The sequence below is a fragment of the Neomonachus schauinslandi genome, chromosome X (assembly GCF_002201575.2).
Source record: "Neomonachus schauinslandi chromosome X, ASM220157v2, whole genome shotgun sequence".
NCBI lineage: Eukaryota > Metazoa > Chordata > Mammalia > Carnivora > Phocidae > Neomonachus > Neomonachus schauinslandi.
Window position 1 is genome coordinate 44,023,291 of NC_058419.1, and position 27,026 is coordinate 44,050,316.

Below are 27,026 nucleotides of genomic sequence, written 5' to 3' on the forward strand. Positions count from 1 at the left end.
ACAGGAACTCTTGAGTGGGCATCTCCCCTGCCTCTTGTTAATTCCTAGGAGAAATTACCCAGTTCTTTGCCACCTCCCCCTCCCTTCTGCTCCCAAAAAGTTTATTTCCAGAATCCTAGGAAAGCTGTTACCCGTTCATCATGCCAGCCACACATTTGGTCATCACTGCAGCCTCTCCTAGGAAAGGATCTTTCCTCCCAGCAAGCTGACCCTGCTAATGCTCTTACCACTCAGGGATCCCATGGGGCACAAAAGAGGTGAGACTGAGACAGTGCACCAGTCCCCAGGGGCCTATGACTTCCATTAGCCAAGAATTTCAGATGACTGAGTATGAGGCCACAGGCCTAAGGGGCAAGAGAATAAAAATGGTTTCCTCATTTCTCCTTAGTACCATTACCTCATGCTGGTCTTCTGTCTGGAGTGTCACACTTACCATCCCAGCTTGACAAAGATGCAGAGGCACTGGGCTCAGGGAACCATTTCTGAGAGCCCAGGATGCATCTTTTAAGAAACACACACTAATTGCCTATAATGTGCCACGCTCTGGGCTGGGCCCCAGGGAGTTGGTGGATAATATGTCTCTGCCCTCAGGGCGCTCATGGTACAGCAGGGGAGAGAGGTAAGTAAGCAGGCGACTGTAGCTAAGTGTGATGGATGCTGTGAAGGGGAAAGGCCAGGGTCCTGTTGGAACACATTGGAGGGTCTCCCAACCCAGACTTGAGCGGGGGGCGGGGGGGTGGTGAGGGCACCTCAAGAAGTCTTTTTTGAGAAAGTGACAATAAAGCTTAGTTTACAGGACTTGGTAGGAGCAGCAGGAAAATTGCTTTGGTAGAAGGAACATGTGAAACTACCCAGAAGCTGGAGAGACAGGTGACTCTAGACACATCAGTGGGACAGAGTGACCAGATCATGTGGCACCTTGAACTTCAGCCTGAGAGCAAGAGGGAACCGTTGAGGCAGGGGAAACGACATGATGAGGTTTGGCACAAGGAGTGAATTACACAGAGGAGACAAGTGCCTCCCCACACCCCTACTTGCCCTTAGCTCCCTCCTCAGGAGCTCTGCCAGGAAAGGTTCTATAAGGCTTGCTTCTGGCCTGTAGTCTGCGAGTGGGCATTGTGGTGCTTACCAGCAACAAGGAGGGAGGGTGAACAGGTAAAGGGGCTGCTAAAAAGGTTTTTAGGAAAATTAGTACTTTGGCGTTTTTTGTACTTACTGGCCATATAAACGTTAGTTGAGGTTTGTAATGTCCCTAGTCTCAATTCCAAAAGCCCAGCGCCCCTCCCATCAACATTTCAGTGTATATTGTTTAAAATGATCTTTCCCTGTCATTTGTGATTTAAAAATCCCTCCTCTTGAATAATAACCCAAACCAAAGGAGATAGAGTGCAAGTTCCACCCATTGTTACCTTGTCATCATTACTCCCTCTAACAACACAACGGGCCCCTAGACAGCTTGAAATCCCCGCAAACCCCTATCTGGTGATGCTGGGGGGGAGCATGCTGCAGTCAGCTCTAGAATTGACCCCTGTAAAGAGGCACCGACCCTTCCCCTATACACACTCAGAACTCAGCAGAGCTGGTGTGAGAGTTTCCATTGAAGAAGAAATGAAACACCTTGGCTTCTCACTGTTGCGATTTAGAAGAGAGTAAGAGAATGGAGATAACAGGGAGGTGGAGAGAGAAACCGAGGATGGAGAGAAAGTGAGGGCCAAAGAAGAGGGAGAGACAGAATCCGAAGGTGAGACCAAGAGAAGAAACAAGGAGGGAGGTGGAGATGGAGAGAGGAAAGATGGAGGAAAGCATCAGGGAGAGGGGGGAAGAGAGTGAAGGAAAAGAGAGAGGGAGAGTCACTGGGGGAAGTCCCAGAGCAGTTGAGCTGCTGCCTGGGAAAGTTTGGGGAAGGGTCTAGCAAGAAACATGTGGCTGCTACAGCACCTGGATGCTGTAAGCAAATGGGCAGAGGCCAGGAAGGGGATAGACTCACCCTCCCGTCCTCTCTCATCCATCCAGGGCTGGGTGGCCAGGTCATTGCTCTCGGCCCCCTTGACTCCTCTGAAGCTTGCAAAGCTTGCTGTGTGCCAGGCCCGGTCTGGCCCTGCCAGGGACACCTATCCCATCCTACAGCCAAGCTTGGCTTCGGGAAGGGTATCAAGGAAAGGGGGTTTCCAAGAGCTACGGAGGGCTGGCCAAGCTCAACCTGAGGGAAGAAAGTAGGCAGGGAAAAGGATGTGCAACTGCAAGGATGAAGGAGATGGGGCAGGCAGACAGACGGACAGACTGACAAGCAGGCAGACCTCATATGAAGAAGATTCCAAAGTTCCTCTGTGTCATCCATGCCCTGTGCCTCCATCCAGAGGGTTGGGGAAAAGCCGCCCCTGCCCTCGGCCTCCCTCTCATCTCCTCTCAAACCTGAAGCTGTCAGCTTGAGAAAACCCAGTGGCTCCGCCTAAACCCTCTCAGGTTTTTTCCCCCCCTTATAAGAATCATTAGGACGTCAAGAGCCCCAGGCCCAAAGGGATGCTGCTGGGGACCTGGGAACAGCGCAGCCTGCATGCGCTCCTCCAGCTGGAGAGTTAGAAGCTGGACAGACCACCTCCAGCCCTCTCCCAGCGGCAGCGGCAGCCCAAGCTCCTCCCCGGCACGCGGACACACTCTGAACCCCACTCCAGCTGCCGGCGACTGTGCCTTTAAATTGCTGCTTTCAGAGGGTGCATCCAGGGGGAGGTGGGAGGGAGGGAAACATCTTCCTACCAGTCTCCCTCCTCCCTCCCCTCCAAGACTCTCCAGGGTTTGGAGAGTGATTGCTGCCCAAAGAGAATCTCCTTCAGCTCCCTGGCAGGCGGGCTGAGGCCCTCCAGAACCCCAGGCGAGCCAGAGCAGGAGCCCGAAGGGTTATCTGTGTCAGGATCATTTTCAGGGGGCCAGTTCTGGCCTCTGACTGGTAACGACAGGGCAGAGGAGAAGAGAGCAGAAGAGGAAAGAGAGCGCACAACTCCTAGCCCAGCCCCACGCGCTCCTTGTGAACAGACCAAGTTGGAGGAAGGCTCTGTACTTTCTGCAGCATTCCCCCCTGCTGGGCTATCCCTCTCACCTTGGCAGCCAGACTGAGAAAGGGCTCCAGGGTCCCTGCGGAATGACAACTCTCGTTCCTGCAACCTTCTCCTTCCTTCTCCTCTGGACCCTGCCAGGGCAGGTCCTCCTCAGGTGAGCTGCGTCGGGGTGAGAAGGAAGTGCATGCAAACCCTGGCCGGGGGCAGCAGGGGCTTCTGGAACAGTTTCCTCTAAGTTTACAAAAAGCCCACAGTCCGGAGGGCTCCAGGGAAGGACACGCCCTCCCTTAACGGGGCCCCAGGAGCCTTTCAGGAGGCATGCCGAAGCCCCAGAGCTGATGGAAAGCCTTCTGCATGGGGGAGAGCTTCCTGGGCCTCGGTAGGGGCTAGGTAGCTGAGCCCCAGAATGGAGGCCATCTGTCCTGCCATCCTGTCCTGTCTTCCTACCAGCATGGTCACACACTGCTCAGATTCCTAAAAATGACACCAACATCTGTCAGCTGCCCACCAAAGAGGCTTCAGGTAGCAGGGGTTTGCCCTGAACCATATCAGAATGAAGCTGGGCTGAGCAAACCTTGGCCCTCTGCAGTCACCCAGCCTGTGCACACATGGCAGCTTCCTGTCCCGAAGGGGCACTCAGTAGCTGTCATTTCCTGGATTTCTGAGGGCAAGACATGCTTTGGGCTCCCTGTAAATGTCCCCCTCCCCGTTCCCACTTTCTCATGAGACCAGGAGCCAGGCGAGGCGGACCGGGTGAGTTGAGGAGGAAAGATGACTGTGGCTTGGGCTGACCTGGTCCTAAGAAGAGTGCCTCCCAAGGTGGAGGGGCCGGGTGCCACTGCAATAGACCTCCTCCTCTTACCTCCAGGAGTACACCAGGACTGCTTGTCTCTGAGGCGCCTCCCACCTCACAGCTTGCAGACACCCTGGCTGGGAGGAAGGTAGGGATGCAGTATGTGTGGGGCGGCAAATTCCCTAAGAGTGAAAAGTAGCCCAAAGTAGAATGGCAGCTCAGCTGGAGTTGGTAGGAGGACGCAGGCAGGAGGGGGGATGCGGGGGGCGGGGGCACTCATTGGCCCTCCTGGAGGGGAGACTGCCTCACGGCCCAAGCTTTGGTGGCAGCATTCCCACTTGAGCAACTAGGGCAAGACAGGACCTTAGGAAGTCTTGAGTCCGACTCCTTCACTGTATCTATGGAAACTGAGTCCTAGAGATGGGGGGTGACCTGACCAAAGTCACTCGGGCACCCAGTAGCAGAATCAGAGTTCTCTCCCACCCCACCCCCAGGGCCATGCATGAGCCAGATTTTTCAGCTCCAGAACCTCCTGGGTCCTGCCAGTATTTGGGACTTTCCAGGAATGAAAGGGAGGAAAAAGTGGCTGCACACAGTGACTCTGCTCTCAAGCCCAGAGACAAGGCAGCCCCAGAAAAGAAGGTCTATGACAGGAGTTGGGGTCCAAGACAGCTGAGCCCACAGCCTGTCACGGGGTCCTGGGGCTGGGACAACTGGGAGAGGTGACCTGAGAGTGGGGTTGAACATGGCGACAAGGGTCTAGCTGCCCCATGAACAGGGCCATGTGGCTTCCCAGCAGGCAGGTGGCAGGCAGCCAGGAGCAGCACCTGGCCAGCAAGGACACCCTGTGGTGAGGCCACAGACTTCTGCTGCTCAGCACCACTACCAGCCTCCTCGGATTTTCAGAGCCTGCTTAAGCCACCTGCTCTGGCAGCCCCTGCTTGGGGCCACAGTGGCCTCTGTTCCCAGGGTAAGGGCTTCCTCCTGTTCAGAGGAGTCAAGGAGGCAGGATTCTAGGAGGTCAGGATGTGGCTTCCACCCACCTTCCCTCCACTCTGATTCCTTGGCAGCCTACCCTGGGCTGCTTGCGTCATGGCGCTGTGGTAGATGGACTTAGTTTTGAAGTCAGTGGCTCTGGGTTAGAATCTTGGCTTTGCCATTTACTAGCCATATGATCACGAATAAGTTGCTTTCCTTGCTGATCCTCAGTCTCCTCACCTATATAAGAGGGATAATAATAACCCTTATCTGGGAGGACTGATATGAGAACTAAACTAGATAAGGTAAGTAAAGTGCGTAGCATGGTGCCTCAGCTATTATTATTTAATGGCTCATAATGCATACGATCTATATGGCCTAGCATGGTACATAGATGTACCAGTAAACAGGGGCCTGTTGGGTCAAAGAGGGCTGGACCCAGAAGGACAGCAGTCACCCTGCTTCCCAGCCCCAGAGTTCGGCAACAGCAGTGGCAGTAGGGGAGCTAGCTCTGGTGGCTAGCGCACTGGCGATGGCAGGATGGAGTGGGAGGACCAGGCCCAGCCAGCAGTCCAGCCTGTGCCCAGCCCTGAGACCTACGCCGCCCTTCAAGGCTGAGCTCCTGGTCCCAAGTCTAGTTGTTGGCTGGTAAGCAGATAAGCAAGCATGTGGAAGGGGTTTTGCTGCTCTTAGAAGGAAACTTGTCAGGGGAGAAGAGGCCAGCCTCTAGATTAGGCCAAAGCACATTGGTCGCTTCCTCAAAATCAAGCTGCTAGAGGGAAAAGATGGAAGTTGACCTTCTCAGCATGGCCATCCTACTTGGGAGTCCTTCTCATGCTCCTAGAGCCCTGCTTCCTCACCTGTTTTGTTGCCAAAGTGAGTTTACAAGCCTGCTACTGCCCCAACAGTGAACTGAGGTCCTGCTCAAAACATAGTTTCCTGCTGGAGCAAACACCAGAAGCCAAGGCTCCCTCTCTAGAAGCTGGCTCCCCAGCTCCTGAGCAGTTCCGCATGAAGGCCAAGCAACTGAAACCAGCTCTCAGAGATGCAGATTGTCCTTGAGTCCTTCCCATCCTTGGTTAAGCCAAAACATTGAAACAGCCACATTATTTGCAGGGAGTTGTCATTCTTCTTTGAGTGCTTTTAAAGCACCTTCAGAAAGAGAATACTGGATGAGGCCTCAGCCCCTTGGGTTTGAGCCCTGATCCTGTCACTCACCAGCCTTGAGACTTTGGGAAGGTCACTCCTCTTTTCGATTGTTTGTTTATTAGATTTCACATATCAGTGAGATCACACGGTATTTGTCTGTCTTTGTCTGACTTATTGCACGTAGCATAATGCCCTCAAGATCCATGCCGTTGCAAATGCCAGGATTTCCTTCTTTTCCTGGCTGAATAGTATTCCATTGTGTATATGTATGTGTGTGTATCTATATCTATATTATATCTCACATTTTCTTTATCCATTCATCCATTGAAGGACACTTAGATTGTTTTCTTATCTTGGCTATTGTAAATAATGTTGCAATAAGCATGGGGGTGCATATATCTTTTCAAATTAGTGTTTTAATTTTCCTTGGATATATTCCCAGAAGTGGAATTGCTGGATTATAGGGTAGTTCTAGTTTTATTTTTTTATTTTTTTAAAGATTTTATTTATTTATTTGAGACAGAGAGAATGAGAGAGAGAGAGCACATGAGAGGGGGGAGGGTCAGAGGCAGAAGCAGGCTCCCTGCTGAGCAGGGAGCCCGATGCGGGACTCGATCCCGGGACTCCAGGATCATGACCTGAGTCGAAGGCAGTCGCTTAACCAACTGAGCCACCCAGGCGCCCTCTAGTTTTATTTTTTTGAGGAAACTCCATACTATTTTCTAGAGTGGCTGTTCCAATTTATAATCCCACAAGTCACTTTTCTCATCTGTCTTTGCCCCCATCACACTGAGAATTTTGAGGGTAAAAAAGATCTCATATATGTGAAAGCACATTTTTAGGACTAACAACTGAGTTGCAGTGTTGGCTTATGGCTGTTTCTGTTTTCCTAGTTTTGCAAATGGGTACCCAGAGATCCATCTTCTCCTATCTTCCTGCCTGATGGGGAGACCAGCCAGAGGTGTGTGGGGACAGGAAAGGAGAGGGTCTGTGATAAATGTAGAATACAACTGGCTTCAGACTTCTTTATCTCTCCTGTCCAGGGTGGCCTTGGCAATAGAGGAAGTTAAATCTGGGACCGAGGGGTCCCAGCCCATGTCCCCCTCTGATTTCCTGGATAAGCTTATGGGGCGAACATCTGGGTATGATGCTAGGATTCGACCCAATTTTAAAGGTAAGAAGCATTCATCCTACAAAAACCCTTTCTTCCCCACTCCTTTTGGGAAGTTGGCTTTGGCAATTTGGGAATTGCCTACCCCATTGACAGGAGGCTGGAGGTACAGGGCTAACTCTTACAGTTCAGAAGGAGTTTCCCCTCCCTATTGCTTATGGGTCTATGTAGCTGGCACTGCCTTCTAGCAGTGCCCTGGCCTCAAGCTCAGGGAGGAAGTCCTGGAAACTGCGCCCAGCCTCCTGGAATGCCCTGCCAATATGGTTGTATTTTGCCACCCCTAGGCCCACCTGTGAACGTGACTTGCAACATCTTCATCAACAGTTTTGGCTCTGTCACCGAGACTACTATGGTAAGGAGTCTCCCTGTTCCCTGCTTCCATTCTAGTATGAATGAGAGAAGCCCACCAGATATTGAGCCTTTCCTCCCTGTGCTGTCCTCTCCCTGTCTTGTGGTCATGGCTAAAGCCATAGGATGTCTGAAGTTGGTCACTGGGAGATATCTTTCCCCAGCCTGGGTTTCAGTGGCCAAAGGCAGACTAGCCTAAGGAACAAATGGTCAAGCATGGGAGGTAGCTTGGTCCAGAGCACAGACTCTGGAATCAGACAAACCTGTGTTCAAATCCTGACTCTATCATCTAATAGCTACATGACAGGTTATTTAAATATCTCCTTGTTTCCATTTCCTCATCTATAAAGTGGGAATCATAACAGTACCCTCCTCACAGTGTTGGTGTGAGATTTAAATGAGACGATGCATATAAAGAAAGCACTTAGCAGAGAGCCCAGCTAATAGTAAGTGGTTAATAAATGTTTTTTCCCTTCCCATCTTTGCTATATCAGCCCAAAGCAGGCTCCTTCTCCAGTGGAAAATGCCCAATGCCCCTGAGATGTGCTCCCAGCATTTCCTCCTCATGGCCCTCCTGCCCATGTAAGCTTGCTGGGCCCCTGGAATAGCATTGCCTCTGATGGGCCCATCTGTGCACCCTCTCAGGACTATCGGGTGAATGTCTTCTTGCGGCAACAGTGGAATGACCCGCGCCTAGCTTACCAAGAATATCCTGATGACTCTTTGGACCTTGATCCCTCTATGCTGGATTCTATCTGGAAGCCAGACCTGTTCTTTGCCAATGAGAAAGGGGCCAACTTCCATGAGGTGACCACAGACAACAAGTTACTGCGCATCTTCAAGAATGGGAATGTGCTCTACAGCATCAGGTGCACCTGGTGAACAGCCAGGAGACTTTGGGTCAAGGGGAAGAAGCCAGAATGGAGGCTGAGGGGTGGGAAGAGGGTCCTCTGTGCTGTTCCAGGCCCCAGTAAGTTGATGTCACTTCTTTCTACTGTCCCTGCCAGGCTGACCCTCATTTTGTCCTGCCCAATGGACCTCAAGAACTTCCCCATGGACATCCAGACATGCACCATGCAGCTGGAGAGCTGTAAGTGTCTCTAGAGAGTCACAGAACAAGGCCTGGAATACCAGGTAGTTAACCCCCTCCCATGATATTCCAAATGAGAAAAAGGAAACCCAGAGTGGGGACTTACCCAAGCACACACTATCAGTTGTTGGCACAGATGAGACTAAGAGCCAGGACTCACTAACACCCAACCCAGTGCGGTTTTCCTTCCTCACACTATTTACTGGTTTGGCTCTTCCACAGGGCTGGGGAATGGGAAGGCACCAGCTTTACATACAATTGTGCTTGTGTTGGTTTTGGTGAGGGGAGCATTTGAAGGACACCTCCTCTGCCCAAAGATATTCCTCTCACAGAGCCTGAGGTAATTCTACCTTTACTCCACCTGAGTTAAGACATTCAAGATACCTATAAAAATGCCAGAGTTGGCAGAGGGAGTACTCTTGAACCCTGATTCTGCATGAACACAGATAACTTTTGTAGAGAAGTGGGAGAAGACCGTTCTAGTATAGGACAGCGCCCAGGGTGGCAAGGTCAGCCAAGGGCTAACTATCTGTGAGCAACTTGGCATGTTCAGATATTAACTCTCAATCTGCCCCAGTTCAGAGCCCTGGCTAGGAGTTTGTGGTGTGTATATTGTCCCATGTATGACTGGCAGGGTATAAATAGCTCTTTTCTCCCAGGGGTGAGGTGGCAGAAGCCCTAGCTCTGAGGTTGGCTCAGCTCAAGACATGTGGCCAGTACACATGCTTATTCCCCTGGGTTTGACCTCTGTGACAGGGGTGCCAGCTTATAGGGGCTACCCCAATTGCAGAAAAGTCAAAGGACAACAAGGCTGGACCATCACCTATGTGCACTCCTTTGCCATCTCCTGGGCAAGGTGAGACTGTGAGATCAATACACACCAAGTTAATCCTCAGAGAAGGTTTGTCAGGCTGTTTCCAGCATATAATAACGGTGATGGATAGAATGTGTCCTATGTGGTCAGCTCTTTAGAGTTCATAAACCACTTTAACATCCAGGTTCTTATTACCCCCTCACAACAACTCTGAAAAGTAGGTGGAGCATTTTACAGAAAGGGAAATTACTTGCCCAAAGTCACATAGCTACTTTGAGTCAAGGTCTTACATTGGACATCTGTGAGCCTCAGTGATTCTTCTCCCATTTGTACTTGACATGTGTGAATATGGTCATATATATGGCAGGAGTTTTCACAAACTGCTAACTATCTGTGAGCAACTTGTCATGTTCAGATGTTAACTCTCAATCTGCCCCAGTTCAGAGCCCTGGCTAGGAGTTTGTGGTGTGTACATTGTCCCATGCATGACTGGCAGGGTATAAATAGCACTTTTCTCCCTGGGGTGAGGTGGCAGAAGCCCTAGCTCTGAAGCTGGCTCAGCTCAAGACATGTGGCCAGTACACATGGTTACTCCCCTGGGTTTAAGATATGGCAGGAGGTTCCCAGCTGGGTTCCTTGATATCATTCCACCCCTTTTGACCTGCTTTCTAGGTCTGCCAGAATAATTTCTCTCTGTGCCTTTCTAAAGTTTGAGAACTAGGTAGAAGAGGAGTTTGGAATCTTTCTGATTTACCTCGTGAGGATGGGTCCATGAGACAATTGACCAAGCACCCTCTTCAGAAAGGTTTCCCTTTCCAAGATGAACACGAAGCTCCTAAAACCCAGGCCTTACCTCCTCATCTGTTCTTTCCTGCTAGTTCTAACTCTCTCCCTACCCTCACCCAGCACCACACTCTGCAGCCCTCTGCCATCTCTGTCACTTTTAGTTGGCTACACCATGAATGACCTCGTGTTTGAGTGGCTGGAAGATGCTCCTGCTGTCCAAGTGGCTGAGGGGCTGACTCTGCCCCAGTTTATCTTGCGAGATGAGAAGGATCTAGGCTACTGTACCAAGCACTACAACACAGGTAAAAACCAGGATCTTTACTGACTGTGAGTCACAGAAGGGCCTCCAGATGGGAGGGAAGGGGGCAAGGCAGCCAGCTTTTATTGAAAGTCCGATCTGTACCAGATGTGCTGTTTCATATGCCTTATCTCATTATGGTAAGAAATCATCAGCCCCATTTTAAATCAATTGTCCAAGTCACACACCTAGAAAATGGCTGACTTAGAATTCAAATCCAGATCTAACTCCAAAGCCCATATTTTTGTCCCTGTCACATGCTGCAGAGGAGATGTGCCTGTGCCAGTGAGTGGCAGGAGTGTCCCACCTGTTCTGGGGCCAGCTTTGTGTGGAAGGTGGGGAATCTACATCTGGGAGCAGCCAATGGCTGCGCTGAACCAGAAAGCACTAGACTTTAGGGAACTGGCAGGCTTACCATCCACACCTCATCCCACAGCCACCACTGCCCAACTCTTGAACTGGCTTATTTTCCCAGGTGTGAAATGTGGGCCAGGAAGTGGAGAAAGGTTGCTTTTCCAGCCTGAGCATCTGCTCCCTGCAGCTTCCCTAGGAGCTACTTGTTCCTTAGTTCCCCTGGCAATTTGGATACAAAGTGCTATGACCCTGATATAGAGGCCAGAGGCTAAAGAGGAGAGATCCTGGATACCTCCTATGGTGGGCTGACATGCTTTGGGTGCCACCCTGTGAATATGTGTGTTTGTGTATGTAGGGTGTGCAAAATAGGGAGAGGAACAAGCCATTGAATTTAGAAAACGCTGGTGGGAGTGGAAATTGGTAGAACCTTTACTGGGGAGAAAACTGGCAATTTGTATATAGGTCAGTGGTTTTCAAACTCTGGTGTGCATTATATTTCCCTGGGGAGCCTGTTAAAATGTTGATTCCTGGGCACTGCCTCTCAGAGATTCTGATTATGTGCACTTGGAGTGATGCCCAGAAATCTGCATTTGAACAAGCATCCTGAGGATTCAGTTGCAGATGGTCCAGGGGGCATACTCTGAGAAACTGTAAAAGCTAAAATTCTTTTCCCCTACATGGTGATCCAGGAATCCCCCTCCTTGGAATTTATTATAAGGAAATATTCCAAATATCACTGGGTCAGTGCTTATACTAGCAAAAACTTGGCACTCTTCTAGATATCCACCAATAGGACAGAGGTTAAATAAATTACACAGTGTGTCTGTTTGGTGGAATATTATCCAGATGTTAAAAAAGATGCCTGCAAGTTGCTTATATCAACATGGAAAGTACAAGTGGAAAAGGCTAAGATTCAAAGTTGTATACACAGGATCATTATATTGTGGTAAAAGAAACAAACCAAAAGCGTGTGTTTAAAAATCCTGGGAAGAAATAGTACTAAATGTTTCTAACGTAGAGTGATACAATGGATAAAACCAAGAACTTTCGAGTCAGAGCTGAGTTTGAATTATGGCTCCATTATCTACTAGTTGGGTGCCCTTGAGAAACATAAGTTAATCTCTTTGAGCCTCAGTATCCCTGTGTAAAACGGGAAATAATAATTTTACCTGCCCCAAATAGTTGCTATGGAATTTAAATGAGATAAACTATATAAAGTCAGGGCACTTAGTAGGGGCTTGATAAATGTGAGCTTACAAATATTACTGAGCTTATAAATATTATTATTTTTCTCTACTTCTCACTTTTTTCCTGTACTAAACAAGTGTTAATTTTGCAATTAAAATAAAACCACCACTACCAAAAATAGATATAGATAGATAGATAGAAAGATAATAGATAGATAGATAGATAGATAGATAGATAGATAGATAGATAGATAGATGATAGATAGATAGATAGAAAATGAGGGAAGGAAGGAAGCAAAGAAAATATGGATACCTAGCAAAGCTATGTCATAACAAGAAGCCTGGGGTGAGGTGGACTCAGGGAACGGTAGGAGATCACAGCATCACACAGTATGTCAAAGCCATAATCAATCACTGATGAAATTACTAGCCTTGAGGAATCAGGTTTGATAAGAGCAAGCCTAGTCCAGAATAAAATAGCAATATACACATCCTCTGATTTTTGCTTTGGTTATCCTATACCTCTGCCATGGGGAGAAGCTCTGAGCTAGGTTTTCTTAGCCTGAGGGCATGGGAAGCTGGGCAGAATGAAGATGGCTGGCAGAGTAGGCAGAGCACAGGTACATGTGCTTTGGACCAATGTACTTTTTGTTGGCGGGATAGAATGCTGCTGCCTGATGTTCTCTGGGTACCCACTGCCCACTGTCCAGAGCTGGTCTCTGTTGGACACTGTTTCCAGATATTTCCTATCCAGCTCTTATCACTTGCTTGAGACACAGGCAATGTTTATTTCAGTGAATCATTGTTGCTAGAGAGCTTCTGGGGTACCAGCAAGCTCAAGCAAGGCTGCTGAGATTTGGGCAGAGTCTAAACTCATTGCTTTGTTAATAATGATGATAGTGCCAACTACCTATAGCTCAACTCCCCAGATACATTATTTAATTTAATTCCTACATGATGGAATTGATATTGTTGTTACTCCATTTTACAGACAAGGAAACTGAAGCTCAAATAGCTTGGGTGTTTTGCCTGAGGTCACACAGCTAGTGAGTGGAAGGTTCGGGATTCAAACCCAGGCAGTCTGGCTCTGGAGCCCTTCTGTTCTTAATCCTCTTGCCGTGTGGTCAAATGGAAGGCCCTCTGCTGGAAACTAGTGCTTAGAGCAAGAGGTCAAGTCTGATGGCTGCTCTGAGAACTTCCTCAGAACATGCATCTGGTGCTCCGTGGGGCCATCTTGGAAAGCTCATTTATTTGCTATGGGATGCAACCCTATGGGATGCCCTAGTCCTGCCCCTCAGGCTCAGCTCCAGGCTGGGGACCTGAGGCCTGATACATCACCTCTTTCCTTGCAGGGAAATTCACCTGCATTGAGGTAAAGTTTCACCTGGAGTGGCAGATGGGCTACTATCTGATTCAGATGTACATCCCCAGCCTACTCATCGTCATCCTGTCCTGGGTCTCCTTCTGGATCAACATGGATGCCGCCCCTGCCCGTGTGGGCCTAGGCATCACCACTGTGCTCACCATGACCACTCAGAGCTCTGGCTCCCGGGCCTCTTTGCCTAAGGTGAAGAAAGATGCAAGGGAACTTGCTTGCCATAGAGCTCCCCATTTCCCTTTCATCCCCTGTTCTCTTCTGCTCACTATTTGCCTTAGATTTAAGGTAGACGAGAGCCATTGAGCAAGAACAGGTGGCCAGAGTTTCCTCTTCCCCTATAACATACGGCTAATGATATTGCTAAAGATGTGGAAGATGGGGTTGTGGGTGTTGTCTGGCTAAGAAATGAGTAGAGACAGTGCCTGACTTACTCTGAATTTCATCAGGAAATACTAGCATGTCCAAAATCAAAAGACCCTTAGCAAGTAGAGAGTCCCACTCCCTCATGGTACAGATGAGGTAAATACAGCCCAGATAGAATGACCTTTTCAAGGTCATGCCCCATAAGAAAAATATATATATATAAGGATTTTAAACCAACGTCTGTCTCTTACTATGTCAGAAGCTGGACACGACTACAAAGACCTCTAGAGATAATGTCCATTCTTTTAGGGTGGGGAAATTTTGAGGTAGCAAATAGCAGTTAAAGTCAGTGGACTCTGAACATCTGTGGCCACAGAGAGATTTGTGCTTATGAGACTGGGCCCAGGTTCTTCCTGCTTTGTGCCTTCATGTAGGAAATTTAGGGGTCACGTCAATGTCCTTACACTCAGCAAGGCTCTGAGAAATCAGGGAGTAAGCTTATTCATTCATTCAATAAATATTTATTGAGCATGTACTATGTACCAGGCACTGTTCTAGGCCATGGAGAAATAATGGGAAGCAAAAGCAACATAGTTCCTTGTGGATCTTACTGTGAACATATGCCCTCTCATTTTGATTTGATGGGAACCAGGCCCTGTGATCTCCCATCTCCCAGTGCTTATTCCTAAGAAGATATTTACGGGGGATTAAACAGGGGGTAATCTGGGCATCCATGGTGAATTTACAAATTTGCCACGGGGATGGTGTAGTGGTTAAGAGTAGGAGATTGGAGTCAAGCAGATTTTGGTTTAAGTCCCAGCCTCAACATTTACCAATGGCAATCTTAAGTAAATTCCTTAACGTCTCGGTCTTTTTACCTGTGACATGGGAATAAGAATATCATCTCTTCCATAGGGTTATTGCAAGAAATAAATAAGATATTGTATTAACACAGACAGCAGTGTTTAGCACCTAATAACCACTCAATAAATGTTCGTTATTGTTATAATTGTTAGGTGTTTGGGTGAAAAGAATGGAGTGGTGGACCTAGAGCTAGAGCAGCCAGTGAAGTTCCCAATTATTTTTGAGTTGCTGGGAAAATTTTGAGGTAATCCAAAGCCTCTAGTAATAAACGATGACAAAGCTCAGATTAGGATCAGGTGTCTCAGGGGAAGTTGTCAGAAAGTATTTCTTATAAATGTGTTTCCTAAATGGACAGGGTTATTGAAGAGGCTCTGAAAGACAGATGGGGCTTAGGCAAGGACCAAAGGACCAGGAGGGGCTGTGATGGCCGTGGTGTGGTAGTAGCCTTGTAGGAAGACTAGAGGCAGAAAAGTAGTTCAGATCTTAGAAATGTGTCCTAGTTTATTGCAGCTGCCACGCAAGAAGGAGATTCTTCTCTAACCCGGGGAGGTTGCAATTAGTGCCTTATTCTTGCCAAGAGAACTTCCTTTTCCAGTCCCCTCCTGTGAACAAGCACAATCTGTCTGCTCCTAGGACTCACTTAGTTTCCTCATTCAGAAAAAAATGGACTTTGTTGGAGGGTTGTTTGTTTGCAGTATTTGGTGCCTTCTCATCAGATTTTGATGACCTTTTTGTGGCCTCATTGGCCAGTAAGCAAAATACGTAGGCATTCACCCCAAACTAAATAGACTCATTGGCCAGCCCACAAAGCAAGGGACTGAGTAAGTCAGGGAGCTTCTGCTCCCTTGAGTTTGTACATTAGATTTAGTGGGAGCCCTAAGGAAAGAGATGGGACAAATTCAGAGGCTTCTGAAAGGCACAGCAATTTCACTCCCCATACAACTCCATTATTGATACACTCATTACTAATAAGATTTTATTTCTACTGCTTAAGGTGTCCTTTTCTTTTGATGGTCCAAAGCCCTTTGTGGACCCCCCTTGTCATTACCTCATTATGGATTTTCATAGCACTTACTCGACACAGTGAGACTGGGAGATGATGAATGAAATAGGTTGCCCTCTTAATAGGTGGCAAAGTGGAAACACCAAGGGATACTTAATCAGGGGTGCCTAGCAACCCACCACTACCACCTTAGCGGAACTGCCTTAAAGGAGATAGAGCAGGTTTTCTCATCCTTAGCACTATTGCCATTTTAGACCTTATAATTGTTGTGTGTATGTATGTGTATGTGTGTGTGTGTGTGTGTCAGGGGGGAGTCCTGTGCATTATAGGATGTTTAGCATTGTCCCTGGCCTCCACCCACTAGATGCCAGTAGTAACCCTTCCCCAAATTGTGCAACCAAAGATGTTTCCAAACATTGCCAAATGCCACTCAGGTGAGGAGGCGGAGTAGGGGGGCATCGCAGGTTAAGAACCACTAAGGTGGAAGTGTTATCCAGTGAGACCTGCTCCTTACCTGGAGCCTGGAGCACCCTCACTGCCCAACATAGCTGGTGAAAGAGGTTGTCTGTCATGAAACCAACTCCTACTGGGGAGCCCTATGAGGTGGGCTCAGCAGCTCAAAACTATATAGGGAGTCCATCTGGCTGAGGAGGTGAAAGGACTTCATAAATCTAAGTTCTGTACCCCTCCCAGCCCCATCCAGCTGAAGCCCCATTCTAGGAGAGGTAGGTGTTCAATCTTCATGAGGGAAATGGGAGAGAAAAGTATTTAAAGGCTTCCAAGGCAGGTAGTGGGAGGAGAGCCCTAAGAACCAGATAGGTAGATGCTAACAGTGCCTTGAAATTAGAGAAGTGTCCATAGCCGGGGGTTGGATGGCACTCCCTTGGGCCACTGAGTTCAATTCTTCAGCAGGGCCTCTCATAAAGATCAGCAGGAAAAGCCACAGTCAAGAGAATAATGGGGGTGGAGGAGGGAAAGGAAGGAATTCCTAGTCTGATACTGAGACTGCAGCCTAGGTGAATGGCAGTGCCACTAAATTGAAAGCCCAGAGCCCCCAAATCCTAGTGCCACCTCCTCACTGGGTAATCTCGGCTAAGACTTTTCCTCTATAGGCTTCAAGTGTCCTCACATGTTTCACATGGGAATAACAAACCCCGCCCAATTTCCATCAGAGCTGTGAGGACCCTAGGAGATAACAGAAGGCAAACAAATGCAGTGTTCATGTTCGTTGCTGTTTATTGAAAGAAGAGAATCAGAAGAAGAAAAGAATGAAAAGAATAATAAGAAGCAGAAGCAGGGACAGAAGTATGAAAAGAACAAAGAAAGAAAGGAAAAGAAGTATAGGGAGGAAAGGCAGATAGAAGTGGAGGGTGGAGAGTGCAGAGAGGTGAAGGATGATGGGTAGCCCAATCTCTTTGACATGGGCCTTCAGGCAATGGGACATATCGTGGAAAGCTTCTTTGAACACCAGAAGAAATTCAGGATAAAACTGAAGAATAGCAGGCAGTTGGTATGGGCTGGCGAACCATTGGATGGGCCATGGAAGGGCTCCAAGAAGGTTGATTGCTCTGTTGGTGGATGTTGCAGGTGTCCTACGTGAAGGCAATCGACATCTGGATGGCTGTGTGCCTGCTCTTCGTGTTCGCTGCACTACTGGAGTACGCTGCTGTCAATTTTGTCTCTCGTCAGCATAAGGAATTCATACGACTTCGAAGAAGGCAGAGGCGCCCACGCATGGTAAATATAACTAGGGAGGGGCCCACTTCCTTTCTCCTTTGGACTCCTTCCTCTCTACTACTCCTCCCACAAACCAAGACTCCATATAGGGCTACAAGGACTAAAAAGGCAATCAGGAACCCTGGATTCTAGTCCTAGGTTGGTCATAGATAAACTAAGCACTTTAACCTCTTCGATTCCATTTCTTTATCTGTCCAATGGGACATTAATCCTTGTAGGGCAGTCTGGTAAAGTGATTAAGAGCATGGACAAACAGAGGCCCTGGCTGGCTCAGTCAGAAGAGTATTTGACTCTTGATCTCGGGGTCATGAGTTTGAGCCCCATGTTGGGTGTAGGGATTACTTAAAAATAAATAAATAGACTTTTAAAAAGAGAGAGAGCATGGGCACAGTGCCCGGCACATAGTAAGCACTGAAAAAAAGGTTAGCTCACATTAGAGCCTTATCAAGTTAGTCAATATGAGATTATTTTGAGAATTAGTAATGGTTGTTCCTGGCTCTCCCCTTACCCAGGCAGAAGATACCCCAGGTTGCCATACACTGATTGGTGGTTAAGAATTCAAGAGTCAGGCACGGGGACCTTTCTAGGGGAGCATTATAAAAGGGTCCCTACAGTTAAGCTGGAATTGGAAAACCACTACTTGCCTCTTCTGGCTGTTGGATTTCTTCGCCTTGTTCTTCATTGGGCACGTCAGAGTTGTAGGGTGTATCAGAGTTGTTGGGTGTGAGTTGTTGTTCTCCCTCACTCTTGTTTGTTAACCCCATTTCTTCTACAGTAGAATGATCACCTGGGGAAATAGAGAGCTTGATGCCCTGAACAACAGGCAGTTGGCCCCTCCCCATTACCCAGACAATGGGTGCTAGGTATGTTGTCATGACAACAGAGGTGCCTGGGCCACTCACCTAGAAGCAAGTGCCCAATTATAAGCAAAGTCAAAAGCCTTTCCTGAGCTACATACTGGCCCCTTTATCATCAGACACAGTTCTGGTCTACCTTGAGCTCTGACTCCTTGTTTTCTGCCCAACCTGGAGGCTGTCAAGCCAGAGGGGATGCACTATGACTTCTGGGAGGTAGAGAAAATGATCTGACCCTGCTGGCTCCAGCTGGGGCCACTCTAGCACTAAGACTTTTCTCTCTTCCTAACACACACCTCCCACCTCAGCTGCTCCTGGGGTGCCCCGACCATATGTCCACACTAAAAATATCTTTAAAACTACCCCCGGGAACTCATGTCCCTGGCTAAGATGCCTTTCTGGTGAGAGCAGGGCTCGCTGTCTCATCTATTGGTTTGTCGGAATATATCAATTCTTGTCCGGACCTTAGTCAGGCTCTGTGAAACACGCCCTCTAGTGGATTGATCCACAATAGCATCTCCTTGAGTAGGACTCCTTCAAGAGCCTATTAAATAAAGGATTTCTTATCCCATGCTGAGGGTTACAAAAAATATACACAGACTTGACAGAAGGGAAAGAAAAGAGAATGCTCCCTTTTCTAAGCTAACTCTCCACCCCCTCTTTAGCTGTGTTAAACCTGCCTGCAGGTACCAAAATCTTCTCTTGATAGGGGTTCTGATCTTGATGCCTTCTCAATGCCTACCTTGAAAAAGAAGAGCAGGCTGCCAACCAGTCTCCAGTGTCCCTTTGCCAGCTAAATTGCCTGTGTGGGTGTTCCAGCAACAGCAGGCTGCTGCAGTTACTGTAGAGCTACTCCAGGTTGACACTAGTCTCGCCCCCTCCCCGCACCTCTCCAACCCCCAACTGCCTACAGCTCATCCCCTCCTGGTCATATATAAATAAGCTGATCCTGATATCATAATGGAGTCTGTCATAAGCAGTGCTCAATTATTGCAAAGTTGTAGCAGCGGCCTAGGCCCTGCTTAGGCTCTTGGATCCTGCCAAAAAGTGGGCTGGGCTTATTATTAACGTAAATACAACCTGAAAATCAAAACCTGTGCCATTAGCCCATGTCCCTTTTCGAGTTTCTTTAAAGCCATTTCCATCCCAGTGGAACTGGAGCAGGAGTCCTGGAGGTCACTGAGCAAGCTGGAAAAGTTGATGCAGAGTTCATCTATTTCTAGAACCTCTCTCTGGGCCCTGCCATTCCAGCTAGAAAAGCAAGTCTTTGGTCTGAGAAGAGCCCTCTTAGGGAAGAGGAGAACATCCATATGATTTTCAGGGAGCCTTTAGCCAAGAGCAAATTAGGAGTATTTTAGGAGCCAGCCAGCTATTCACCCAGCTCCAGGTTTAATCATGTTCTTCTCTAATCTCTCCTCAACCACCCATCTCCATCGCATGGTGGTTTCCCTCCATGTCACTGTCTAAAGTAGTTTAATTTCTTTTCCATGTATATCTGCTTTGTCTTCCCAGCTAGCCTATATGCTTCACAGGGAGGGGTCTCTCTTTTTTTTATAACCTCAGCAGGCCTTTGCACCAGGCTCTGAACATAGCAGCCACGTTACCTACTCCACCAATCTTTGCAGGCTCATTGGCGAAGGCTCTCTTTCAAGCTGGACAGAGAGGAAGCCTTGCCATTATCAACAGAATAACTTGAGAAATGGAAGAAATTTCAAAATACTGCCGAGTCCTCTCAGGGGTTTGGTCCCAGAACCCTGCTTGCCTCTCTCCATCCCCCCAGCACCCCCCATTCTTCAATCTGTTCTTTTCATTCACTTCAATACATATCACTGAATACCTATCACCCTTTCCCATCTCCACACCTTACCTCCCACACTGTGCATTCCTTCCCCAACTTGGCTTTGGACTATCTTTACTCTCTAGTTCCCCAGCCCTCCTCCCTATAGATAGCTGCAACAAAAATATTCTATTTCAACAGCCATGGAAGCCACAAAGTGGTGTTTAAGTCTCCATTGTCTCTCCCCAACACACACACACACACACCCTCAGAATTTGGCTTAAATAGATAATACTCATATCCAGAACCCCCACCCTTGGATTTCAGGCCACTTGTCTTTGCTCTCCCAACTGCAAATGGTACAATATGTTAAAATTTAAAAAAAGCCAAGGGCAGCTTACTCTAGTGGTCACATTTTTTCTACCATGTGAGATAGCTTTTTTTCAGCCTGGGAAATATTTCCAAATAATTCCCTTTAGATTTACTATGATTGGAGAAAAGGGAAAGTAATTAAATCTATAGAAACAGAAACAGCAGTTGGATTCAACTTTCTCTTTCAGAGCCTTTTGCAAACAAATATATTCCACACTTTTATCCTCTAGCTGAGGGGCTGAGGAGATCAGAATGAGCAGTGGGGAACTGGGGGTGTGAGGGACCCTGAAATGGAAAACAAAAGAGGAAATCATTTTATTTACTCCCTCATTTTTCTTTTTTTTAAAGATTTTATTTATTTATTTGACAGAGAGAGAAAACACAAGCAGGGGGAATGGCAGAGGGAGAGGGAGAAGCAGGCTCCCCACTGAGCAGGGAGTCCGACAGGGCTCCATCCCAGGACCCTGAGATCATGACCTAAGCTGAAGGCAGACGCTTAACCAGCTGAGCCACCCAGGTGCCCCTAATCCCTCATTTTTCAATTACTTGGAAGATATCTTGTTTACCTCTGGTTCTTCATTTCTAAAATGGGTCCAGCACAAACTATGTAGGAAAAGTGTGAAAATGAACTAGAAAAACCAGGTGAGATGAGCCAAGGCCTCTGGTGACAGATTATGGAAGTAATTTTGAGCAGAGAGCTAAGGCTGCCCCAACCACAACTCAGGGTCAAAGCACAACCACAGTAGTGAATTGCCTCTGATCTACACACATACAACTGTCTCCACAGAGATTGGCAAAATTAAAGATCGGGTAGCAAAGCTCTCTGGTTGGCTGACTTAGATTCTTTCCTATGCCAAAAGTGCCACTTTTTCTAGAGGCTAACGGGCATCAGGCCATTGTGCAGGGGTGGGGCAAGGAGTGATCGTTTTTCCTGCCAAGCACTTTGTAACTGAGTAAGACTCTCTTCTGAGTAGACTCTTCAGTTTGAGACCCTGAAAGGATGCTGGCTTCATGAGAACAAAGCCATTCCCTGTCCTATATTCTGAAGCATGTGGCTCATCAGTCCATTCATTCATTCAACTGATATCTACTGGGTGCCTACTAGATGCCAGGCACTGTGCTGGGGACATGGCAGTGAACAAGACCAATGCCTTTTCCCAGGTTTGTCCTATGAGCCCACAGGAAGCAGAGAAAGAGATGGGATCTGTTGGTGAATCTGTGGCCTGAGCTTGCCTGCCCCCTGATGCCTAGTGACAGGCTCAACCTTCTAGCGATGTAATAATCAAGGGCTACTGGGACCCACCAACATCAATATCTCACCTACGAAGTCACTTTTCAGTGTGTTACCATCGTTGCAGAGGTCCCATTATAAAGACCCTATGATGTCCTTCTAACTGCACAATGTGTGTAAAACCTACTTTATCCACATTTTATGTGTATCTATGGCATATCTATTCAATATACATGTATACCATTCTGTTTTAGCGCTGAATATCCTGAGTCTCAGGAAGCACTCAGTCCTGGGCAAATCAAGAAGGTAGTTGGTATCATCCCACAAGGCGGCATTTCACTTCAGGTGATTTCTTAGCTAGCTGAAGCTTTTACTACTGTAAGCATCAACACTTTCAAAAATTGTAACCATCTTTGAATGAAGTATTTTTAGGTTCTGGTATATATTTACCTGTCCTATGTCTAATTTCCAGGCTGTGAACCATCACTTCTGATGGCAATGTGTGCTTTAGAAGTAGACAAAATTAGGCATGTCTGGTTTGTATATAAACTAAGAGTAAATAGGCTCTGAGTGGGGGCCTGAAGGCTCTCATATGAGTAAAGCTCTCTCTATTGATCACTCGGGGGCTTTGATCCTTTTTTTCCTCTCTTTATTTCTATGTCTCCCGTTCCCTCTATTTCTATCTCTGTCTCTGTCTTTCTGTCCTTACTTCCTGGCTCTCCAGCTGTTATAGCTACTTAAGGTTGTCAGCTGACTACTGGATAAATGAACTTTGTGTAGTCTGCTACATTTCTTAATGCTGATATAAAATTTACTTCCCCAGTGTGAATGTGTTCATTATAATGCATATATTGTACATAAATGGAATGTGTATTGGGTAATAAATGTTACCTTAGATGTACTGACCCCTTTGTCAAAATCTGCTAATTTGCAGAGAAGCACATGTATTTGCAATAGATTAATCAGCTTTACCCTAATTTGGATGACCCACTAGGTTATTTAAAACTTCTCTAATTTTAAGCTTTGAGTTGAGATAAACAATTTTTTAAAAGATACTGTATACAAGGAGAATTAATTCTGCAGCTTTTGAAAGTCATTAAAGTCAAGTTCACCAAGTCTAACTAACTAAGCTGTGCATTCTAAAGGTTTTATTGTTCTGTTTACTCTGTTGGTTACCAGTCAGAGATAACTTGAATTGAGATATCTTTCTGACAGTGGGTTGGCACTTCACTGGGTTTTAGATGGCTGTAAATGACGTTATGCATTTTAAAAAGGCAGCCCGGGGCTTATCTGCAAATGAAATCATAATATATACTATATGTACCATGTATAGCTGCTTAGCATACATCTATCGAATGAATAGTTTTATGGCCATAAAAAAGCATGCAGTGGGCCTGTGTACCTAACCACCAGTCTGCATAGCATCACCTATGAGATATATGTGTGTGGCCTGGTCTCTATCCTTAGACAGAGCTGTAACCTCAAATTGTCTTTTCTTCCATTTAATTTCAGGAGGAAGATATCATCCAAGAAAGTCGCTTCTATTTCCATGGCTATGGCCTGGGCCACTGCCTGCAGGCAAGGGATGGAGGTCCAATGGAAGGTTCTGGCATTTATACCCCCCAACCTCCAGCCCCTCTTCTAAGGGAAGGAGAAACCATACGGAAACTCTACGTGGACCAAGCCAAGAGGATTGACACCATCTCCCGGGCTGTCTTCCCTTTCACTTTCCTCATCTTCAACATCTTCTACTGGGTTGTCTATAAAGTGCTACGGTCAGAAGATATTCACCAGGCACTGTGAATAGGGTGAGGGCTAGGGAGTCCAGATGTTGGCTTCCTGCTTCCTCCTGGGTGGGCCTTCTCCCTCCATTAGATTCCATCAGGGGCTTGGACAATTCATTTCTGATCTCCCACTCAGAACCTCAGTGGCCAGTCCCAAAGCTATGTGGGTCTACACTGCATGGTGCCAATGGTGGCTGTACTTAGAAAGATGGCTCCTCTGCTCTAATCTGGTTTTTCTCCATGCTATCCCATTTCTCATGAGAGTAAGGTTTGGCCATGTTCCTGGGGCAAGGATGACCTTCTTCCCTTGCTGGAGCCTCTCTGTTTTTCAATTCTCCAGTGGAGAATATTCAGATCATTGCTACTATATTCTGACATTTGTTATCTTAACCTGCACCATTCTTTGCCCTGCCACCCCCACCCAGAGCCTGGCTTTACTCTGCTCTCTGTCACTACTACCACAGGCTCAAATAGGGAGTCTTTCCCATCCACAAGTGCTGCCCTGTGTGACCCAGTCAGTTTTCCTTGACTGTGGGAGGAAGGCAAGGTGACAGGTTCCCCACCTCTCAGCAAGGTTGGAACAGTCATGAGCTGCACTGAGGTAGGGCATTGCTATATGACTCAACAGAGAGGTCTTCAGATCTCATAGGATACTCAACACTGTCAGAATGGGGGCAGGAATCTTGGACTCTCAAAAAAGCCACCCTTCCACATCCATCTGAACTTCCAGGTCTCAGAAATATTTGTTTTGTTCCCTACCTAATATGGTGACAAAGTGTGTTTGGCTGTTGGGGAGTGTAAAAAGAGAAGAATGCTTACTCTTTAAGAAACTTCTCAACAGTGCTATAAAACTTTCAAGAAAAGTGAGATCCAAGGTAGTAGGACCCAGGAGGAGCAAAATATAGAAACTATCCTCGGAGAATCTTTTGTTGGCTGGACTTTCGTTTGTTTTTTCTTTTTCTCCAAAGTCTCCTTATTTCCCAGGGCCCCTCATTTTTAACTTGCTCTGTAACCTTCTTTTAGTGAGCAAATAATTGTGCCATTCAACCTTGTCCAGGATAAAGTGGGCTTCAAGCTTCCCAGAAAGGAACTAGGCATATAGAGGACCCCTATCCTGGACAAACATTGGCCTGACCAACCTCAGGGTAGTAGTTGTAGAAGTTAAAGAGCCATAAGCTGGAGTTATTTCTTTACCCTTCTCTTGTTTCCCTTCTCATTCCACAGTGAAGAAGGGTGGCAGTCAGTTGAAGCTACTAGAAATGTCAGAATAGAGAGGGTGTGGAAGAGCCCATTTCAGGCCTAAAATACCACTGGGACATGGGGAAGCATGGGTCTGGTATGCTGAATCTTTTGAAATGACCCAACTATGAAGAACTGAAAAAGGGAATATTAAAGTACAGGGCTAACAGCTGGAAGACAGGTGATCAAATTATCTCTTAAATATCTTGCCCTTTTCTCTGGACCTAGAATAATTAACTATGTGAGTCCAATCTCTCTCCCTCCCTCTCTCCCTCTCTCCCTCTGCTTCATTCCTCCCTCCCATTTCCTCCCTCTCATCCTCAAAATTGTGTTCTAAGTTGAAAGTAAATAAATCCAATGACCAAAGCAAATTCTGTAGTCAAAGCAAGCATTCACCTTTCTTTCCCCTTTGTCCTATTGAGCTTGTCTGCTCTTTCCTGTTCACTGAGATACTCCTCTTGTTTGTCTCTTGGCTTTGAGGAGAGAATTCTGGGCTGACCAGGGTAGCTGGACCAGGAGTTAACCTTGCTGATGATATTAATTATAACTCTGGTGCCAATGAGATTCAAAACTAAAGGACTGGCTTAAGGGAGGAGATTAAATTAAGAGGGCAGAGAGTCCCTGTTTTCCCATTTCTGCCCAGGTAGTGCCAATCAATGAGAGGCTACAAGCAATACCCCTTTGAAAGGAGCAGAGAGTATCTCTTTGATACTCTCCATGGCAGGGCTGGAGTGTCAGGCTGCTGCAGCCCGAAGGCGGGGGTAGTGGGGGGTGGACTATGGAGATGAGCTTACTGCACAGAGCTCTACTTGTTATAGATCTTGTCCAGATGGGCCAAACTGCACAAATCTGCCCTGTTGGAAGTCTCAAGAACAATGCCCTGGAGACAGCTACAACACGGAGCAATAGAGCCTGCCCAACTGGGACTCAGATCAGGGCATCAGCTGGTGCTGGGAGCCAAAGAAGCCAAAGTACCAACCAACATAATAGCCCAAAGGAGTCCACAAAGCTACTCAGAGGCAATGCCAGGTGGAAGGTACTGTCCCTTCCCATCAGAGCCCCCAAGGGGAGAAGGGAGACACATGGCGTCAGAATCAGGTGCAAATGGCTTTCATTTTCCTCCCCCTTCCCACACATGCACGGGGGGAGATGGGAAACCTGGGTCCCACTGGAAACATCTGACACCTAGCAATCCATTCAATCATGACATTCTTGAACTTGGACCCTTTTCACCACAGTGAGTTGGCGAGGTGATAGAAGAGACTCACCTGAAGGTCACTTCCATTTACCCTCATAGTACTTACCCCTCCAGAGACCTGGAGCAACTACTGGAACCTACTTTCTGACTGAGTCACATATAAAAGTGATTTTAAGTTTTAAAACAACATTTTTTTCTTTTTTCTTTTTTTTAAGTAGGCTTCCCACCTAACATGGGGCCTGAACTCATGACTCTGAGTTCAAAAATCATGCTCCACTGACTGAGCCAGCCAGGCACCCCAAAACAGCATATTTTCTAAAGGGGAAAAAAAACTTCCTACATAAATAAAGTGTTTTGGGTGTTTTCACTAATTCATTGTTAATCTTTAATGTCAGTTAAATATTTTATGCATATATTTTTTTCAGAGAAGAGACTTTATTCAGTTGTTATTATGGCTATCTGCACCTTCATCTTCCCTTCAGTTTGCTCCACTCTTCGGAAAACCAGTGTTCTGTCTTTCTCTTTCCCCTCAATCCACTAGCAAGGCCTCTTGCTCTCCCAGAATTCACAGTCAAATCAAAAAGAGCTTTTCATGTGGAAGAAAGGTAGTGAATACAATTTATTCCTTTTACTTTCTCCCATAAGCCTTTCCCCCCATCTATCACCAAAGAACTGATACTCTTCTAGTTGAAATATTAAGTTGACTCTTGAAATTATATTCTCTTTTCACTGAGCCATGCAAATATCCCAACTTTGTCCAGAACCTATCACCTCCTGGGAATCTTTATATGTGTCCACACTTTCCTTTCTTCATTCTCAATTTACTATTATCAACATTGTAATTATTATTATCTTATTTCTGGCTATCAAAATCTTAAATTCAAATCCACTATGTTGAGATTAAAGATCTTTCTAGGCTCCACTGCTGATGAAAGACAAATCAGCCAACCAGGAGAACAATAAGCGATTAGGAACCCAGGTAGTATTATCACTTGCTGAATGGAAGAAATGTAGAATAAGGTCTTTGACAGCAGGGACTGCATTTTATACAGCTTTTTAGTTCACACAGCTCCTGATACATAGCATGCTCAATATGTATATATAGAATGAAAACATGACTTCTCACGCGGTTTATTAGAGACCACATTTCTATTCATTCCCTTTCCATTAACCTATTGATTACAGAAAAAATAGACCTGGAAGGG

The 27,026-nt window shown here is 46.9% G+C and overlaps 1 protein-coding gene across 1 annotated transcript; it reads left to right on the forward strand.

Annotated features, from left to right (window-relative positions):
* The first annotated feature begins 3,136 nt into the window (after positions 1-3,136).
* Positions 3,137-23,403, forward strand: LOC110581467 (glycine receptor subunit alpha-4). Its single transcript, XM_021691337.1, has 9 exons — positions 3,137-3,207; positions 7,017-7,147; positions 7,429-7,496; positions 8,138-8,361; positions 8,500-8,582; positions 10,344-10,484; positions 13,374-13,588; positions 17,217-17,366; positions 23,113-23,403. Exons 1-9 carry the CDS (start codon positions 3,137-3,139, stop codon positions 23,401-23,403), a joined length of 1,374 nt encoding a protein of 457 aa, XP_021547012.1.
* The last annotated feature ends 3,623 nt before the right edge of the window (positions 23,404-27,026 follow it).